Source organism: Scardinius erythrophthalmus (genome assembly GCF_964197995.2).
Source record: "Scardinius erythrophthalmus genome assembly, chromosome: 10".
In the NCBI taxonomy this organism is placed as follows: domain Eukaryota; kingdom Metazoa; phylum Chordata; class Actinopteri; order Cypriniformes; family Leuciscidae; genus Scardinius; species Scardinius erythrophthalmus.
In genome coordinates, this window is record NC_138230.1 from 40,121,173 (window position 1) to 40,134,443 (window position 13,271).

The 13,271-nt window shown below is 37.7% G+C and overlaps 1 protein-coding gene across 2 annotated transcripts; it reads left to right on the forward strand.

Annotated features, from left to right (window-relative positions):
• Window positions 1-2,131: 2,131 nt before the first annotated feature.
• On the forward strand, window positions 2,132-13,259 carry LOC308697454 (uncharacterized protein). 2 transcript variants are annotated; one of them, XM_081376704.1, is made up of 18 exons: window positions 2,132-5,222; window positions 5,582-5,699; window positions 5,971-6,063; window positions 6,195-6,405; window positions 6,740-6,909; window positions 7,005-7,103; window positions 7,475-7,707; window positions 7,795-7,973; window positions 8,061-8,154; window positions 8,300-8,644; window positions 8,858-8,975; window positions 9,051-9,142; window positions 9,245-9,362; window positions 9,640-9,756; window positions 10,369-10,560; window positions 10,786-10,938; window positions 11,613-11,815; window positions 11,964-13,259. In XM_081376704.1, the coding sequence occupies exons 1-17, from the start codon at window positions 5,121-5,123 to the stop codon at window positions 11,813-11,815; spliced, it is 2,637 nt and encodes an 878-aa protein (XP_081232830.1). In that variant the 5' UTR covers window positions 2,132-5,120; the 3' UTR covers window positions 11,964-13,259. The 2 variants fall into 2 exon arrangements, with proteins under 2 accessions (XP_081232830.1, XP_081232831.1); XM_081376705.1 differs by having other exon boundaries at window positions 11,619-11,815.
• Window positions 13,260-13,271: the final 12 nt, after the last annotated feature.

Below are 13,271 nucleotides of genomic sequence, written 5' to 3' on the forward strand. Positions count from 1 at the left end.
TCCACACCATTACACAATAACCAGCCCAATATTGTCCACCTTCTCCTTCATGGTGTCGTACCCACCATTTCTTCAATCACCCTGCAACAATCGCTCATAATGCAAATATTGTTCATCAGAAAGCCAATTGCATTCGTTAAGGGTTACACTTTATTTTGATGTTCCCCTTTAGACATTCTGACTATACAGTAAGTAATGTTGCACTTACATGTCAACTAACTCTCATTAAGGTATTAGTTGAGTATTAGCAAACTGTTAGAGGAAGGGTTATAAGGGGTTAGGATTAAATTGCCATGTACTTGCAAAGTTCCTTATAGTCAGTAGAAAGTCTGTTGGAGGAGCATCACAGTAAAGTGTTAGATATTAAAAAGACTGTCTACTAATACTCTGACTGCTATTTGACATGTAGGTTCAAAGTAACTTATAGTCAACAGAATGTATAAAATGGACCACCAAAATACAATGTTACCTAGTTTTGCAATGTAAGATGATCACAAACGTAGTTATCCATATTGTGAGGTGGTCAATGTCTGTGATGTGAATGAGAGATTTCACCCATTCTTATTGCATTTGTGAGTGTGCATGTGTGTGTGTGTGTGTGTGTGTGAGTGTAGGGAAACGGATGGAAGCGGCGGTGTCTTGGAGGTGCTTGTTCTTTGCGTCATGTACTGTGGTTGTGAACGTGTTCTTCCCTGTTCCATATGTAGCAGCTGACCTCTATTAGCTCCTTGCCCACTTAGGTGCTGTAAACCTGATTGAGTTTGTCGACTGAGGCCAGAGTATTAATTTGAGGAAAACACACACCGACACACGCTCATTTCCACCTTGCATACACAAGCGCGCAAGCCCAGACGCACACGCTCGGCACAACACCCACAGAGCGTGAATTCCGCTTCATAATTCATAAACTTCAAAGACAAGGCGGACGTCAAGCAAAACAGAGGGTAAACGTTTCTTCATGTTTGCTGATGCCAGCTCGGAGCTTTTGATTAGTGTGGGTGGGTTAAAGATAGGTTCTTGAAAGGATAATTTAACACGCTAAATATGGCAATCAGTCTCTCCCTTAATCAACGGCTCTTAATTGTTAATGACATTACAGGATGGCTAATACACAGCGTTAATATTACGCGTTCATATTTGACATTGAATCCCTTTCTTTGAGGGGAAAAAAGCCAGTCGTTTGGCTCGACAAAAGAACGCTAATCATAGAGAAACGAGATAAAGTAAGACACGTTGTGCCTGGTTAGCTCAGCGCTAGCGCGTGCAATGATATCCAGCATCAAGATGAGGGCAAAACACCCTTGTAATCAGATGGAAAGACTTCACCCCATTACCATCTAAAACGCAAATTAAGGCTCTAATGAACATAAGCAGAGAGAGCAGACAGCAGCTAATTAGTTATAGACCAAAAATAGTGAAAGATCAAAGAGACATTCATGCGTCCATCTTATCTCACTGCTTGAAAAAACTCAATGAACTACATTTAAAAAGCACACAAAGTCAGCTGGGACTTTGCTTGCTTATTTTCAACTTTAGAGAGGGTAAATAGAGTCTAAATTAGTTGTTGGACTTTAATTTAAATAAGTAATTTTAATTTCACATATAACTTTAAAACACTTTTAATGCAGTGGTTCCTGCATGCCATAGGCGAAAAATGAGCTGCAAGCCTGATAATGTCGCGAACAGGTGGGGGAAATGCTATATAATAAGAAATATGCAAAAATATTTTTGATTTAAAGTAATATAATTGTGCATTTAGAATAGAAATATATATATATATATATATATATATATATATATATATATATATATATATATATATATATATATATATATATACCAACCCAGTCTCACGGCAGTTCGTGACATAGTCACGAAATTTAATCTATTGATTCGTGTTCGTGGACACGATTTTCCCTATTTTTTCGTGTCACTCAGCACGACTTTCAATCTAATGTATTTCAATGGGACGTATTTTTCGTGCCTGCACCACGTTTTTCTTTCGAGAGCACAGTATTGTTTTTTCTCAATTGTAATTCATTTTGCTAAGAGCTACATTACTCAATATTTAATCAAGAGAATTTAATCGTCGTTTTTATTGCTTTATATTCGGTTGGCTACTCAACATTAATCTATTTATTCGTGTCCAAGGGCACAAATATCCTTCTTTTTTTCGTGTCACCCAGCACGACATTCAATGTATTTCAATGGGACGTATTTTTCGTGCTTGCACGTCTTTCTTTCGGGAACACACAATTGTTTTTTCTCAAATGTTGGGCTATTCCTTTTGCAAACTTAAAGGGCTACATTACTCAACATTTAATCAGGAGATTTTAATCCTCGTTGTATTGTATTCGGTAGGCTACTCAACACGAATTTATTCGTGTCCATAGGCACGAATTTCCTTCCTTTTTTCGTGTCACTCAGCACGACTTTCAATCTAATGTATTTCAATTGGACGTATTTTTCGTGCTTGCACCACGTTTTTCTTTCGAGAGCACAGTATTGTTTTTTCTCAATTGTTATTATTTTGCAGACTTTAAGGGCTACATTACACAACATTTAATCAGGTGGTTTTAATCATCTCTGTATTGTATTCGGTAGGTTACTCAAAAACAAATTGATTCGTGTCTATGGGCACGAATTTCCTTCTTTTTTTCGTGTCACTCAGCACGACTTTCAATCTAATGTATTTCAATGGGGCGTATGCACCACGTCTTTCTTTCGAGAGCACACTATTGTTTTTTTCTCAAATGTTTGGCTATTCCTTTTGCAAACTTTAAGGGCTACATTACTCAACATTTAATCAGGAGATTTTAATCCTCGTTGTATTGTATTCGGTACGCTACTCAGCACAAATTGATTCGTGTCCATAGGCACGAATTTCCTTCCTTTTTTCGTGTCACTCAGCACGACTTTCAATCTAATGTATTTCAATGGGACATATTTTTCGTGCTTGCACCACGTTTTTCTTTCGAGAGCACAGTAGGCTATAGTTTTTTCTCAATTGTTATTAATTTTGCAGACTTTAAGGGCTACATTACACAACATTTAATCAGGTGATTTTAATTCTCGTTTTTATTACTTTATATTCGGTATAGGCTACTCAACATGAATCTATTGATTCGTGTCCCTAGGCACGAATTTCCTTCTTTTTTTCGTGTCACTCAGCACGACTTTCAATCTAATGTATTTCAAAGGGACGTATTTTTCGTGCCTGCACCACGTCTTTCTTTGCAACATGGTCTCACCCCTATTCGTCACATAGGCTCAGCATAGGCTATGCCGTTTGGTCATTTCCCCCTCACGTCCAAAGCCGACGTTGAGGGTACCCCCTATTCGTCACTTGACAACGGAGAGGGTCGTCCGATAGATTTGAGTGCAAATCACTCATCTTTGAATTTTGAACTTTTATTATTTTCCTAAACCTAACTCTTTTTCCTCTCTTTTTATATAATTTTGGGCTACATTAAAATTACATAATTACAAGACGGTATATTTTCTATTTGCTTAAAACATTCCTTCATTTAGGTGGGATATTTTATAATTTTCGATCACATATTGTGGTAATTTCCCCCTCACGTCCATAAGCCGACGTTGAGGGTAGCTAGCTGAAACCCTTTTCTAAATCGGTAATATCACGATTTTTCCTCTTTTTTATATTATTGTGGACTACATTAAAACGACATAATTGCAGGACTGCATATTTGCTGTAGGCTTAAAACATGCCTTAATTTATTGTGGGATATTTTATAATTGTCGATGTTATTTCAAATTGCAATGGCTTATAGTGAGCCTACTTTTCTTTTTTTTCTGCGCCCCAAAAAAGAAAAAAGAAAAAAAGAATAGCCTACTTTTATAGAACTTTCATCTCAATACTGTTTATGCAGTTGTAATAAATTAATTATATAGCCTACTGCAGAAATGTTTATATTACTTTATATGGACATATCCTTTCGCAAAGAGATGGATGTATTCTGGGAAGTGATATGTGTTTAAATGTAATGGCTACATACTCGTTTTTCCTTCACTTGGACATTTATGCTGACCCCTTTAAAATTGAGCACGGATATAAAATATTAAGACTGTACTTTTAATTATGATTGATATTTTGGCGCAATTTTGTGCAACACGTCACTGTGTGCGACCATCGCAGAAACCATTGCCCAGCGCGATTCCACCACGGTAAGTCGCTTACAACAGTCTAATAAGCAAGATGAATTCATAAGCATTATTTACACGTCCAAAATGAAGAAAATTACGAGTTAAAAAAAAAAAAAACATGTTCTAAGCCTAGATATATAGCTGTAGATGTATATATACAAAATAAAATTATGAGTAACGTTAGCCTATTTCCACATAAAAAAAACATGTTGTGATATATATATCATGTCCACATGATGTAGTCCACATATATTTTGGACGTGTAACTGCTTATTGAGAATTTATTGGGGGAATAGTAATTGGGGACATTTAGATGATGTGATTTTCTCTCGATCATCGTGGTTCACACTCAACGTCACTGTAATGTGTTAGTAATAACAATATTATCACTTGGTCTAACGTTATACTGCACATAACGCTGCCTTTATGGCGAACCCCAGGCACATGTTACGCGCCTTTAAAAAAAAATGTTAACTTACGCGACTTTTAACAGTAGCACAGGAAATAGAAACAACGTGAATCTGTATTTATTTATCCTAAGCATTTACAAGAAAATGGGAATCACTCACTATTAGGGTACACTTTTTAAATCTTATATCAACAACACTACATAATTAACATTTTCTGTTGTTCTCCATGCAGATCCTGTCAAACATATCACCTGTCGAACCTATCCGAACCTGATTTTCAAAACCCAAAGGCACTTTTAAGAGCCAACCTCTATCTCTTCATTATTTTCTATATCTTACATCCTCTCTTTCATCCTCAATCTTTATCTATCTCACAGTCTTTATCTATTGCTCTTTCTTTCCTCCCTGTCTGTCTTTGTCTAGCACTACTTGTCTGTCTTACCCATCTTTGTCAGTCTGTCTGTTTGTATCTGACTGTCTGTCTGTCTGTCTGTATCTGACTGTCTGTCTGTATCTGACTGTCTGTCTGTATCTGACTGCATTGCAATGGCCACCAAGCATAAACTTGATTCAAAGGATCCCCACTACCAAGAGGGGAGACGCATGGCTCTGGAGCTGAAACATGAACACATTCTAGCTGAAGCCAAGGTTAGAGTTTTTGTACACCTCAATCATTTTATAAAAACAAACATAAATTAAAGTAAAACGTGATGAGGAATATGTAAGAATGATGAGTGCAGAAGATTTTATACAGGTATATTGCATGATGCATCCTGCCATGTTCTGTGACGTGTTAATAAGGGAATATAATAATAATAATAGTAGTATATGCAGTTCCATCCCTCTGAGTTACAGAGACTTGGAGAATCTATTCCAAGGCTCATTTAAGCTGTTCAACACCTTACTAACACACTATGTTGTGTTTTCCTTTCACAAGTTACCTGCCTTTTGGTTACCGTACTTTTATCAACATCAGTCTTACAAGAAATATTCACTCCAATACACAGAGAGCAGCTGATGAGAGGAAACGTGTACGAGACCCTCCACACACCTCTAAAAGGGACTCTGTAGGACGTGGTAAGCCGAGGGGGAGGCGAGGAGGGCGACGCCATGCCTCCGCTACAGGTTATATCTGAATTATTTGACATTTGTAGGAGGAATTTACAATGATAATGTTGGACCAACTCAAATTAGAACACTGTAATTGTTTATTGAGAGTTTAAGATATTCAAATAACTAAAAAAACATTAGTGACACTATTGTAGAAGACACTACCAAGTACTTAACAAAAATATGTCTGATTTCATAAATTGTTTAGTATATAGTTTGAAAAGAAGAACAAGAATAGAGTGTGATAGCCTAACTTGTTCTTATTCTTCTATGTGCTGTTTTACAGCCACATACCCCACGGTTGAGGGCTCCCTGTCATCCAGTGTGGAGGTTCCACTTACTGCAATCTCAACAAAACTAAATCCTCAAGGGGAATTTGGTAATTCACAGTGATTAATTTAAGCTTGCACAGTATAAAAAAAGTGTTCATTCTAATACTGATCAGTTGACTTTTAATTGTTCCTTATCTAAATTATCCCTTACCGCTTTATTTTTGGATTTTCTTTACAGAAAAAAATATGGAGAGGCTCTCTGATATTTTGGCGTCATGTCCTTCTGCTGCTCAGCCTCAAAGTAGCTCTGCATCATCATGGTCTTTTCGGCAGCAGAAAGCCTCTGAGCGCTGGAAAGAAGCAAGACCATACCACCTAAAATGCCTTATTTCAATAGAGGCTGTTGGTCATCCCCTGTGTTGCCTTTGCAACGAGCCTGCTGTTATTAGGTTGGTTTTCATTAATATCAAACTTCAATTACCCAGGGTAGGTTTGCAGAGTGCCCTGCTTTATAGGCTAAGATGCATGTCTTTTGGGATGGGAGAAGACTTAGATACCCAGATGAAAAACACATTAATGAGAAAAGTACATCTAGGACCTTCTTGCTGTGAGGTGACAGTGCTAAACACTGAGGCACTATGCAATCCTATACAATAAAATCAAACCTAGTAAAAGGTAAATAGCTTAAATAGAGTGTACAGTACTTTATATGAGTTATTCATATAACATATAATAATGTATTATATTATAATATTAATTTTATATATATAATTTTCTCCTTAGGTGCAGGGAGTGTCTTCCTGAGGAGTGGTTCTGTGGGGACTGTGATGTATTGCATCACAAAAAACATCCACTCCACAACAGGGAATGCATGATTCGTGGTTTTTTTGAAGCCATTCCTCCGACCACATGCATCATTAAAGGGGAGGATGGATATTGCACCCATGAGCAAGGTACGTTCTCACGAAAGCTTTAATTTTGCTGTTCAATGTGTGTCTGCAGACAGTTACAGATAATCTAAATGATTGGTTTTCCTTCTTTTTGCCAGCTTGCATTTTGCCAACTGTGAAGGTGCCAGACTGCTCCTGTGGAGGCACAAACTTCACTGTGTTACCAGGCAAACCAGTGATTTTAATTACCATCAATGGTAAAAAAAATAAAATAAAAATATATATATATATATATATTGTAGATGTGATGTTTTTCACACTATTGTGCTGTGGCATTGTGCTTACAATTGCAGAAGTGACAGAAATATGGAATAGCACATGGTAATGTTATTAACTGAAACAAAGACAGATGTTTTTTTTTTTTTTTTTGTCCTAGCATCTTTCCAGCATGATGTCCAATCAACACAGCAGTGTGGAATTTAGTGAATTTGAAAATATAAATGTGGGATTATAGGAACTTGCGCAATGTCTCTTAACCATTCACAATGTGCATAATGAACTAAGTGTTGTAAAATTAAGTATGTGGTAAATGTGTATTATATTTTTAATTATTTTTTTTTGTTCCAAGGGCGTTTTGACTTGCATCAGCCATTGTATGAATGTCAAACATGCCAGCAGCAGTGGACCCCTGACTTTAAAGACCTCCTAAGAAGTGGATATTGGCCAGCCTCCGTCACCAATTCCACACTTTATACACTGGACCTCTTGAGCTCCTTTCAGGAACTCAAGATCATCTCTCCGGGATTCTCCAGACAAGCCTTCGCAAAGCTGCTGGAACATCGCACTAAGTGTGGAGGAAGAGTAAGTGTAAATGTTATTACCATTTTATAAAAAAAATTCCATAAGCAGACAATATCAAAATACTATTTCATTCTATATATTTTCCAGTCTGGATCTATCAACGGCGATGCACTGCAGCGTAGCTTCTTAGAGCTTTCGTATGCATCATTTGAGGAAGACCAGCTCTGCTGTAGTGCTCCTTTCACCTGCCCAGCCTGCACACCAGAAATGTTGGCTGTTTCAGCAGATGGAAACAGAAAGCTATATCGCTTTCGCCGAAACGGAAGGTGATCTTTCTTCCAGTCTTTTTATTGATTTATTTTCTTACTTCATATATTTCATGAATGGATTTTCTATTTTTCTTTCTTCCTCAGCTCTGATGATCCTGGCTTTTTTGAGGGGCTCTTTGTGGCTGAAGACAGCGCGGTGTCTAGATTTGTCGACACCATACAGAAAGCAGTGAAAAATGCAAGTTGACAAAATAGTTGTTACAATAATAAACGTAACCCCCACTTCAATTACTCCTGCATATCAATTACAAAATCAAAATGCCATATATTGAATGACACCATTGCTTTTATTTGATTTGTCGTGTTTGTTTTGTGTTTCATAGACACAGGGAAGAGGCACATGTGGGGACTCCCAGTGGACAGCAGCGAGGGAAACTTCAAGGAGGGCTTCAAAATTGGATGAAGAGGGGATGGAGGTTGCTGTGTGTCGCCATGGGTTCCTTTTGAAAGCCCTTAATATGTACAGGGGGGAGATATTTGCCTACCCTCTGTACCTTCAGAAGGAGCTCATGCCAGCCAAGGCACAATTCTTCGCAATGGACGTGGCATGCAAATACTGGCCATACCTGGAGAAAGTTGCTAGTGTCCTTCCTGCTCTTCAGGAACTGACCACTATGAAACCCTTTCTCAGTGTAATGCATGCTCGAGCCCATGCTACTAAGTGTGAGGTGTGTATAATATTTTGGCATCTTATGTACATTTGTAATATTTACAAGCACATTAATAATATTAAATATAAGTTAAGCTACACTATGTTATCTTGTGTTTTTGCATAACCATTTCTTGCATGGAATGTAATGCCCTTTGATGCAAATTGTGGTTTGTGATATTGGGCTATATAAATAAAATTAAATTGAATTTCTTCCACCCTTTACTAACAGATTAATTGGAGTGGCAGGAACCAGGAAGGAGCAGGGACTACCGCTGGTGAGGAGGTGGAGCAAGTGAACAGCTACCTCTCACGTTGTGCCCTGACGACCAAATATATGTCCAAAGCAGGTGACCGGAGTTTGCAATATTCTTGTAAAAAATTTTTAGATTGATCATCATAACCTCATTATTTGCTTTCAACAGCACGGGTGGACATGCTTACGTTGCATGCAATGGGGTGGAACGAGAAAAAAAATATCTCTTTACATCAGGCACTTTCCACAAGATATGTGAAGGTAAGTCTCATATTAATTGTTTTGTGTGTCCTTTTGTTGTGTTTACTTGGCCTGTTGTTAATCAAGTTTTAATCCTTATTATTGTATAACACTGTTCATCAGACTTGTCAGAGACTCCATGATGAGACTGCAAGGCTAGCTGACCTAAAAACAGAGCTAGATTGCACAGATGAAGTGGTGTCACAGTGGCTATCTGATGTAAAGGAATGGGCAGCTGGTGGTAAGCATGACCAGATAAAAGAAACAACAAACATCCCTTTCTACAATCTAAATTTTATGTTTGATATTAAAGAGCAGCAAAAAATAGTAGGTTGATCATCATCTAATGTGATGCCACATTTATGATGTCAGGTTTATTAGTATATTCCAGTTTCCTGCAGGAAGTGCACATACAAAGTTTAAATAAGTTTGATTAAAAGGTTTTACATGAAATTCAAGCAGAGAAACGGTTCTGTGTTGTTTTAACAGTGAATTTGCTTTCGTTATATCTTCTACAGAGACACCTGATACATCTCGTGCCAGTCAAGGCACCACACACAGAGGACTTCAGCAGTCAATTGAGGGGCTCTACCTTAGTGTGAGGCACCGGAAGCGAACCCTCTACCGTCAGAATGGTATAACTATATAATATAATATAATAGGTTGATAAGTTCAGGCTACTGTATGCATCCTACTCCACCAACATGGAATTAGCAAATAAGTGTAGTAGCACAGTTCAGCTCAATCGTTGAATTCTGTTCTTTAAATGACCAGTCTGTAGGATTTAGTGGTAGGAATTAGTGGCATCTATCAGTGAGGTTTGACGATTGCAACCAGCTTCCCTCACCTCTATCTTTCCAAGCTACGGTAGCCGACGAGAAAATGTGAGAGGTACTATCTAGTGTTTGTTTGTCCGTTGTGGGCTACTGTAGGAACATGGAGGTGCAACATAGAGGCCTCCGTGGAAGGGGAACGTATTTAGATAAAAAACTGCCAATTCTAAATTAATTAATGCACAATTATTATTTTCAGGCAATCATGAAAATCATGCAAATAGATTCCCCCCTAAATGTTACACCTTGGACAATTTGTTTCCCATGTCAGTCTACATTATAATTTTCACATACTGTATTTCATTATGTTTTCAATAACTGCAGCTTTGCTTTTCAATTTTTTGGTGCTATAATTTTTTTATTGTTGAAGAGTTCTGTCAAAAACCTCTGCCTCTGTACTTCATGTCTTTCTAGACAGCAGCAAGTTTCGCCATCGCCTTCGAAGGAAGCTGGCAGAAGACAAAAAACTCCTTCTTCAGGAGATACAGAAATACAATGATCTTGTACTAGAATCGGCAACAAACATTGACGTAGCTGTGGTGGAGCATTCCCTAACTGGAGAGAGTACTGTGTCTCAAATATGGCCGTGGGAGGTTCATGGCAGTGGTATGTCTGTTTGTAGATGCTTCACAGGAATTTATTTACAGTTCTGCTTTATAGAGTATACTGAACTAAGGCATGCATGTTACATATTGAGTGTTGTAATATTAATTTAGTTTAATGGTGTATTTTCAGTTTTCTTATGTATCGATTTGATTAAAAAAAAGTCAATGTTTGCAGTGATTATGCAAGATTGTCTCATGGATACATGTAACTGTTATTGATTCTTAGCAAATATTTCGATCAAGAAACGAGTGCACGACCAAGTGATGTTAACAAGGCGACTGCATGAGGAAACAAGCGTTTTGGTGTTGGAGATGGCACAACACTGCACGTGGTTGCAGAGCCTGGCAATGGTTCTCAAGAACAAGTTGGCTGAGGAGGGTAAGTTTAATTAAAACCCTGTCCATCTAATGTGTTTAAAAAAAACATACAAAAAAACACATCAGTCACAGAACTTGGATGGAGTAGAACGGTTATGGCTCTCTTTGCCGTGGTCCTTTGGGATATACATAAAATGGGGATTACAATTGTTACTGTAGCTATGGTAACAAGTCAGTAAGGTTGTAAAGATTGATGCTTGAAAGATGTGCAGATATGTTGTATTATGGCTGTTACTTGAAAGCGTAAATGAACAAAAGAATTTTGACCATTGTAATTTGTGTCCTGATATGTTACATGGGGTTAGCATAACATCAAGATTAATCTTATTATTATTTCCTCCAGTCAACATAGAAAACCTTGATGGTCAGGAACTAACACAATGTGTTACTTCAGCATAACTGTAGTGAAGAAGAAAACTGTTAACTTAAAACAGCTATCAGACATGGGCACAAAACGCTTATATGCTGCTTTGGGCCTCCCTCCATAAAGTCATCTCAGTGAGCCGTCATGTTGCCTCAAGTCGTTTTATACAGAAGCTAGCCTGGTCCCATGTCAGCGATACACATAAAAATGGCAACCATCCTGCTATGTAGATTTTAATAGGTTAGTTCTTTGGCCTTATTGAATAATCTTAACATAGTTTGTCTTTAATGTAATCTCTTTTGTATTTTGAGACGTAGACAAGGGAAATGAGGGACTTTGCTGTCTCTTAAGAAGAAGACTGTCAGAGGTGTCAGAAAGGTTCCAAGTGGTCCTCCAACAGTATAAGACTGCCTTAGGTCCTGAGGCCTCTGTCCTTCTACATGTTGAAGAGGAAGATCAAAGTGGCCTCAGTAGTCCAGACACCAGTGAGGATGAAGAGGAAAACACAATTTAGGTCATTTATTTATTTATTAATATGTATGTTTGTTAGTTTTTGGAATAACCCCCTAATACTGTTATTCTTAGTAATTTATTTGTGTATTTTATTTATGCTAAAACAGCTGAAATTCAGCCTCTTATTATTGTTTTCTGTATTTCCCCAGATGGAAGCTGAACGAAGGACTGTGTTGAAGGAAATGGACTTGCCCTATATCTGTGTATTATTAGTATGCTGATTTACCTCATCAAAATCTGTGTGCATTATATCTTGTTGAAAATTCAAACTGTAGGTGCGTCCCAATTCGCATACTATCCATCCTAAATAGCATTCGAAAATAGAATTAGTACGTCCCAAATCGTTGAAATGAGTGTTCCAAATATACCCGGATGGTCTACTATTTCCGGTCAGAATCCGAAGTGCAGATCGATGCACACTATAACGGCTAATATTGCCCACAACCCATCGCGCGTTGGACGAGGATTCGGTTAGAACTACAAACACGAGTGAAAAGTGTTAAAAAACTACAGACATGGAGGACGCGTGAATCCAGCGGTTATGTAGAGAGGTTTAGATAAAGGGGTTAGAGTGATTAATTATCAGTATCTAACCTGACGAAAATGTATTTATTCAGTGTTGTCTACATTATATTGCATCTGCAGATGCATTGTGGACTTTTGTAAAGATACGTTTTAGCCATTAACTTTTACATCATTATATTCAAATTGCAAACACATGAGGAGAGTCTCCGCATGAAAGACCCACGACTGGCAGATCAACGTGCAACTACATTTCTCTCCGAAACGGTAGAAAATAAAATTAGATTGAATGGAGAATTTTAACAAGATGATTGACAGGGCAGTTAACGGTGACATGATGCACGCGACAGATCTGTCCATTAAGATGACAAAGTAGTATGTCCCAAAGCTAGTATGTCCTAAATTTAGTAAGCACATTGCACAGTTCAATGAAGATGCACAAACCTACCAGTATAGGTGCACCAATCTTAGCCAAAAATGTCAACTTAGCATGTATGATATTACCAGATGTAATTACTGGGCTCACATGATATTTGGGTAGTGTATTCATACTCTTTTAAGAGAGACTCCCCTTGATTGTGGTGACCCTGTGACCTTTCCTTTTGCACCAACATCAGGCCAAACTTTTGACTTGCATACAACAAATGTTATGAACCAATTTTTGTATTTTGCTGAGCAATGAATCATGTCATTTTTGTTGACCTCATGACATTCCCTGTAGCACAACCATTAGACCAGAATGTAAAATTTGACATTGTATTTGATATTGTCTAATTGTGCAGATTGCCATGAAATCTTGTAAGCACATGATGACTTTGGTGACCTCATGACCATTCCTTTATCATCACATTTAGGCCATGATGTAAAAACTCATTCTTGATTACTTGCATTTCTCCACATTTACTTATTCTGCGGTGCAGCAGCAGTGTCTGTGT

What these genes read in the sequence shown, in the direction of transcription:
- LOC308697454 (XM_081376704.1), top strand. Translation starts at nt 5,121, where the DNA reads ATGGCCACCAAGCATAAACTTGATTCAAAGGATCCCCACTACCAAGAG. An exon ending in TTTCCACAAGATATGTGAAG is followed by an intron (nt 9,143 to 9,244) that starts GTAAGTCTCATA and finishes ACTGTTCATCAG; the next exon opens with ACTTGTCAGAGACTCCATGA. An exon ending in GAACAAGTTGGCTGAGGAGG is followed by an intron (nt 10,939 to 11,612) that starts GTAAGTTTAATT and finishes TTGTATTTTGAG; the next exon opens with ACGTAGACAAGGGAAATGAG.